Source organism: Oreochromis aureus, linkage group 18 (genome assembly GCF_013358895.1).
Source record: "Oreochromis aureus strain Israel breed Guangdong linkage group 18, ZZ_aureus, whole genome shotgun sequence".
In the NCBI taxonomy this organism is placed as follows: Eukaryota; Metazoa; Chordata; class Actinopteri; order Cichliformes; family Cichlidae; genus Oreochromis; species Oreochromis aureus.
The window spans coordinates 6,324,273-6,331,919 of NC_052959.1; the positions used below are offsets into that span (position 1 = coordinate 6,324,273).

Here is a 7,647-nt window from a genome sequence, read left to right on the forward strand (position 1 = left end):
CATACTGTCAGACAACGCTTAAATAAACATAAAAATAAAAATTAAAAGTGCTAAGTAGATAGATATATACATGAGTGCAGGTGGTGATCAGTGCAAACATGGAATGATGCAGTGAACACAGTGTAGGGTCATGTGTTAGTGGTGGGAACAGTCATATGGTTATTGTTCATGAGTCCAATAGCAGAGGGGAAGAAACTGTTCTTATGGCGAGAGGTTCTGGTGCGAATGGACCGGAGCCTCCTGCCTGAGGGGAGCAGATCAAACAGACTATGTCCAGGGTGAGAAGGGTCAGCTGTGATCCGAGCTGCAAGCCCCAGTGTCCTGGAGGTGTACAGGTCCTGCAGAGATGGGAGTCTGCAGCCAATCACCTTCTCAGCAGATGCATGCATGCATGCATCCCATGATGCATCGAGTATTTCTTCTTCAGTCACCTCTGTCACTCACTATAGACATCTCTGCATTGAATCATACTTGTTATTAATCTCTGACTCTCTTCCACAGCATGTCTGTTGTCCTGTTTTCCTTTTCTCCCGTCACGGCAGATGGCCCCGCCCCTCCCTGAGCCTGGTTCTGCCGGAGGTTTCTTCCTGTTAAAAGGGAGTTTTTCCTTCTCACTGTCGCCAAAGTGTTTGCTCATAGGGGGTCATATGATTGTTGGGTTTTTCTCTGTATGTATTATTGTAGGGTCTACCTTACAATATAAAGTCCCTTGAGGCCATTGATGTTGTGAATTGAAATGAATTGAATCCTAAACTCTGGTGATATTAATATAACCTAAAATAACACATGTTGCTGCTAAGGGGTCATAGTTGATGAGATGTCAAATTCACTCTATTATCAAGGACTGCAGTTCACAAACAAAAGTATCACCTGCCATGCCTGAACATAGGTGCCGGTATGGCACAGTGAATGAATCTTGACTCTTTGAATTTTGATATTTTTTCCCCCTCAAATGAAGGTGAGCTAAATATTAATATAATATTTTCAAGGTCTAGTTGACTCGTGGGCTCCGCAGCGGTTTCGACGGTCTCATTAGCTTGTTCAATTTACAATTCTAAAGCCCGGGTTGTGGTTCAGTGTGAGAACAGACAGTTCAAGCATAAAATGTAGAGCTGTTCCTTTCAGAGTTAATTTGCCAACTCCTTCTAATGCATTCTGTCTTCATTTACTTCCTATTTTCTGAAGTGCATTTCACAACTACGCTAACGTCATGTACATTTTCCTCCACAAGTTTTCAGTCAGACTATATCCATGTCTAAATGTGTTAATTAGCCATATCATTATGATGATATTACATATCAAACAGTTCAGTCTAGTTCCACTAATAGGAGCAAAAACTGAAATCATTTTTCCCCTCTGGGTCTCATGGGCTTTTTAGGCAGACAAGATTTACTGTTTTCCATTTCATATTATTTCTGTTTGGCCTTTGTAGCAACAAGCAGCAGTTTGGAGCTGAAAAAAATTACCACTGCATATGACACTTATATCTACAGGCTTTATGATTCCTTGGGCTCCATCAGTGTTAACATGTTATTTTAATTGACTGCATAATTATGTTGCCTTATGATAACAGAAAGAAAGTCTTACAATGTTAAACTAGTCAATTTTATTCTCAATTGGTAGTAGTTTCAGTAGAATGTAACAGTTTCTTCCTCTTGAAACTGATATACACATGGATGCATTAAAGACAAAAAGAGAGCTCTGTGTGGGTCTGTCTACACTTACATAGAAAAATGTAGCTTTTTTGTAAGCATGTAAACAGCTTTTTAGATCACTGAAAACAGCACTTTGGAAAACTGCTTCCAGGGTGAAGGTTTTCAGAAAGTCAGTTTATGTGTTCACATGTGAACAAGGAAAACAGCCCACACCTTTGATGTCTGGATGCATCAAAGGTTTGGGCCTCTATTTCCTTCTTTGATGTCAGAATGTGCACGGTGTTATTGTTGGTGACGGTTCCTCCTAGGCTTCTGATTGGCCAGACTTTTAATACAGACAAGATTATATCGCCACCTGCAGCGCTGCCGTGCTCCTGACAGTATTTGACATCATTTTTGCACTTTCTACACTGTTAGAGTATGATTTTGACCCTTTTGAGCAAATGCAGCATTAAAAAGCCCTAGTCAATTGCATTAGTAAGCAAAATAGACAGAAACTAAAGCAGAGACAAAAGTAAACTATACTGTCCATATACGCCATCTGTGAAACACAAACAGTTAAACCCCAAGTGAGTGTTTCTTCTCTTCAGTAACAACTATGATTGGCAGATTCAACAAAATTTAATTTTAGTTATATAGCTCCAAATCACAACAACACTCGCCTCAAGGTGTTATATATATTAATGTAAAAACGCTACAAGGAGCTAACCCTGAACAAGAACTTTGCAACAGTGGGAAGGAAAAACTCCCTTTTCCTTTTAACAGGAAGAAACCTTGGGCAGAACCAGGCTCAGGGAGGGGAAGACATCTGCATTGACTGGTTTGTTGAGGAAGACATGACAAAAGATACACAGTGGAAGAAAGCCAGAGATTAATAATGACGATTAAATGCAAAGTGGCATGTAAGCACAGAGGCAGTGAAAAAAACTAAAAAGGAAAGTTTTATGCCTAGATTTCTACCTGAATGCTAAACTTGGTTGATATTTGTGTGTGATTATCTAGCTAGTAACTTTGCCATATGACCCCTAAAATTAGCAAAAATCTTTCCCTCTTTTCCAAAAAGGTCACAGGTTGCATAAACACATAGAGTCTGGTACATAAATAAAAAGTCACATATAATTATACATGTGTATTTTGTTGATTTATTTTATTGAGTCTAAAATACTGAGTCAAGACAAGACTATAATGTCCAAAATTTATATTACAGGAAACAGAACATATAGCTCTGTTCAGAAGTGGTTTGGTATGGTAAAAAAGATACTGGAACAAAGACCATATGTTCTGTGTGGGAAATTAATAGAAAAATTACATTCAGTTACAAAGAGTAACAATTAACAATTCACAAAATGATCTTAGTAAGCACGTACGTCCATGGTAGCTTTGTTATGGAAAGCAATAGGAACATGTTGCAGGTCACTCATGCCCGATGGATTATCCTGTAGTTGACAGAAAGAAGAATGAGTGATCTGATTAAAAATATCCCTGATAATTGTGTTTCTTAAAGAATGTAATAGATCAGAGATGGACATGATAATGGGGGCTTACAGGGAATCTCTCTTTCATCTCCTTAAAGTGTCTAAGTTCAGAATCCTCCTCTAGAAAGATGATATGAATGCACAAATATGAATGTAAATTAGTAGTCAGATAAATTTAATGCATTTTTTATATCATATAAATATAGAGAGAGGATTTGTGGCCAATGCATGCACACACACACACACACACACACACACACACACACACACACACACACACACACACACACACACACACACACACACACACACACTTCATAATTTAAAATTCAAAGGAATATGAAGTTGCCTTACTGTGCAGTATCCACAACTTTCTTGCCAATACAGCCAAGCCCACAAGGAGCAGGAGAGACGAACACACCGCTATAGACTCCAACATGTAACTAGGAAGCAGGCACAAAGCAGACTAAGCAGGCAATCCACCTTCGACATCCATTAAAGTGAAGATAAAGAAGTGCTTGACTTTTACCGGTGACTGTTCCAGGACTCCTTAGTGATGGGTTTGGGTGGAGGGAGGTACACAGCAGACTGACTCGGAGTAGGTGGGGATGTCACAGGCTCTGTCGCTGAAGGTAAAGATATTGTAGCGCTAAAAAATACTGTAACAACTCTGTACATATGCTGTGATAGGTGAAGAGTGTTTCCAGCATCCTAACATCAATATTGTTGATAGGTGACTTTTAATAATCGATACCCTGAACAAGTAGAGACTTGAGAGCCTCTGCCATCTGTCACAAACACATATTGATCTTTAAAGCTGCTTCTTCTCATTTCAGCAGCTGCAAGGGGACATGGAGAAAATGCCAAGCAATCACACAAATACCTACAATGCATGATTTAAAATGCTAATAGATTATCCAAATGATAAGCTATGACCATTTATTTGTCTTGGAAATGTTGCTATTACTCTAACCTAAGAACACAGAGATGGTAAATATGCCTGTAAAAATGAGCATGTAAGGGCTGTGAAACATGGGAAGGGTCTTAGTATGCTTTCTTTAACTTAAAACAATGCTGTAAAATGGCGGTATATATATATTAAAATCATTTGCGACCAATGACACACAATAATGAAACGATCTCTGTTTAGCATTTTAGCAAATTTTAGTTCATTCTACAGTTAGGGGGAAATTTCATGTCAACAAGCTTTATCGACCAAATACTCACTTCAAGCGATGATAAATATCATATTGGGGCATGGTTGTTTTTAATAAATTAAAAAAAAAAAAATTTCCATAATTTATTTTTTCCTGGCCATTTAGCTAAATGTCAATTTTTGCTATTCAAATTAACACTAGAGGTGACATGTTAGCGAGGGCCTAAAATTAAAGAAATGTCAACTGTGTTACCTGTCACCACACAGTCGACATTCTATCATGATTTAGACTTATTGTCATATATAATTTTGTCTTGTTATTATTATGACTCAGAAATTACATGGTAAATTTGATAAAAGTAGAAGAGATTGACATAACTGACATAAATATTATTATACTGTTGAGGTTTAGTACTGAATAAATAATCACACTCTAACTAGACCTCACTACCAGATGAAATGAGCATTTGTTTTCAACATCATCTGCATTACCTTCAGAAAAACTCATTTCAACATAGCAATGATCTCATAGTATGACTCATTTTGATGTGATTTGGTGGTTTGAAAGGATGAGCTCCAGCTGACATTTGTGTAATCTGGTCAATAACAAAGTAAGGGTGCAAAACTGAAATGAATTGCTTTCAATCATTACATTCACAGTGTTACAACGGCAGCGTTACATACATTATTAAACAGAGTGTTTTAAGTTGTAGGGAGATGAGGTTATCTTCTGCTGAGAAGCAGCACCACATGCTGATTTTGAGAGAAGCACTTAATATTTATAGAAACACAGAGAAAATAAAAAGGTTTTTATCTGAATACAGGTTTCTCTTTTCCTCTTAATGCCGTCAGCTGTGTTGCTCCTGTCAGTTGTATTTCTTTTACCGCCGACTGTGTTACATGTGATTTTTGTGTCATAAATCTTTTAAATGTTAGCTGAACAGCAATAAAAATATCGGGGTACATTTCTAGAGAGGGAGGTCTTACGTAAGGATGTTGAATAACTCTAAACTCCCTGCGATGAAAAAAATATTCATCCTTGATGATATCAGCACACAGAAAATTCATAATGAAGCTTAAATTTCACAGTTTCAAGTCAGTTAGACAGCAAAGCTCAAAAGTGTAATTTGTTATGTATTTTATGTCCAAAAGAATGAAAGGCTCTTTATCAACTTACTAGTAGAGGCGCGTGGTCTGACCTGAACCTGTACGGCTACTTGCTGCTGCCCTGCAGAACATAAATACCAGCCAGCATCTCTCATCTGCAGCTTCTTTAAGGTTACAGTGAAAGTCCCAGTTCTGTCATCGCTGATGGCCACTGAAGTATCTTCGTAACTCCCTTCAGAACCCGTCGACAGACAGGAGCTCCAGCCTCCGCTCCGACACCACTTCTTCTCACTTTCTCTGTTGGCAGGCAGTCACAGGGGAGTCAGTGAATGCTCACTGTCCACCAGCGTTTGACACCAGTGGAAGTTTCCGGACAAATTCCCACATTTACTGAAGTGTGATCAGTGCTTCTTTAAGGACAGTTCTAAGAGTTTTAAAGAGTAAAAGGTGGATAAAATCCTCCAAAGCAAAACCAAATACCTGAATCTTTCACTGTAAAGGCATTGAACCGTGACACTACTTCCTTCTTCCCCACTCACCATGCTGTTCACGACTGACACACCTGCAGAAATCATGAAAATGCAACAAACTTCTTAAAAACTGTGAGTCAAGAAATGTTTATCATCTTAATATTTCTCCATTACTCACCGTGAATGACTTTCACTTTAGTGTAAGCAACATCATCGGCCTTCCACCCATTACCTAATTCCACACCACACAAGTACCACCCAGACTGCGTCTCTTTCAGGTTGTTCATGGTCACTGTGAACATCTCCTGGGCCGGGTCATCAAAAATGCTCACTTTGTCTTTACTTGGATTGGTCGAGGAGGTCTCGTCAGTTCGAGCCAAGCTGGTGCAGAACTCTCTCATGCTCCCACTACACCAGTATTTGACATGGTTAGCATACTTAGGGTCATATCGACACGGGACAGTGATGGATCCACCCTCCAGGACACTAACCTCGTCTACAGTGGTCACCCAGCAGAGAACAACTGATGAGAAGTGGAGATCATTCAATGTTAAACAGCAATTTGAAATGAAACTTTCGGTTATGACACAACCTTAATATAGCAGTTGCTCACATTGGACACCTGTTATCTATAAATGAGATGTGGGGAAATGTGGCCTTTGGCAGCACTTGTACCATATTTATCGCTTCAGTTTCCTTTGTTACGAAGCACATTTCCTGCTTTAACTTCCCTCTTCATACTTCTCATTCCAAAATTGGATTATCCCTTTATAATACACAGGCTTTTAAAGGCCTGACAAAATAAACATCAAACATACTGTTTGCTAAAGGGCAAACTGTACAGAAGCTTGGAAGATTTACAAAAACACAAAAGCCCTCTCTGGCTCCTGGGGGAAAAAATTGCAAGCTTTTAACAACCTTCTAGTCTGTCTTAAACAAACGATTAATAACAGAAAAGTCATAAAATTGTAAAGAGAAGCAAAGTCTAAGGAGTATCATACATTTTAGCAAGAGTATTTGCCAAAAGCACAGCAGAGAAGTGAGGAGAAGGAGGCACAGACATAAATTATCTTTGTTTTTTTCCAATTATGTGAAGCAGAAAACAGCTTGAAAGTCTTTTTTGTCTGACTTCTCTAATCAAATGCACACAGTCACAGTGAATACCTGGGATCCATGGTAACAGGCTGAGCGTGAGTATAGAGAGTCGCGGCATGTTTCCACTTCAAGTTTGACGCTTAACAAGAAAGTGTTCTCTGCTGCGCAAACACAGACTGCAGGTTTCACAGAGTCTCAAATTCCCCTTTGTCACGTGACCATTGGCTGGATCCAGATGCTCCAGATGTTAACTACATAAATGCCAGTCAGATTTTATTGACACTGTTCACCTACTGTAGTGAACACTAAAATTTGAATAAGATGAATGTTGTGCTGGTGTTAAATCTATCTTCTCTGAAAACCTACTCCTTGTTTCTCAGCTCATGTATAGCCTATATATAAGTATATAGGTATTTTTCATGTTTGATTTTGATTTACAACAATGAAGAATTACAATAATAAAGAATATACCAATTGAAAAAAACTCCAAATTGGACTTTAGTGGCTCTTTTTTATCGCAAGAGGAACATTTTTAATTCTCAGAAATACATTTTCTGTCGCAATACACCTTCCAAATTCCAACATTTTGTCTTTCTTGCGATGAGAGATGGGAAGTTTAATCCCAATCATAGCAGTTTTCTAAATAAAGCTACAGGTAATGAACAGTTAGCTGTGCCACCATAAAGACG

At 38.5% G+C, this 7,647-nt stretch overlaps 1 protein-coding gene across 1 annotated transcript; it reads right to left on the reverse strand.

Moving 5' to 3' along the window:
- Positions 1–2,783: 2,783 nt before the first annotated feature.
- Positions 2,784–7,178, reverse strand: pigr (polymeric immunoglobulin receptor). Its single transcript, XM_031730719.2, has 8 exons — positions 7,028–7,178; positions 6,042–6,386; positions 5,874–5,955; positions 5,464–5,690; positions 3,660–3,756; positions 3,485–3,573; positions 3,201–3,250; positions 2,784–3,091 (listed from the first exon to the last, which is right to left on the reverse strand). The coding sequence occupies exons 1-8, from the start codon at positions 7,074–7,076 to the stop codon at positions 3,008–3,010; spliced, it is 1,023 nt and encodes a 340-aa protein (XP_031586579.2). The 5' UTR covers positions 7,077–7,178; the 3' UTR covers positions 2,784–3,007.
- Between the last annotated feature and the right edge of the window lie 469 nt (positions 7,179–7,647).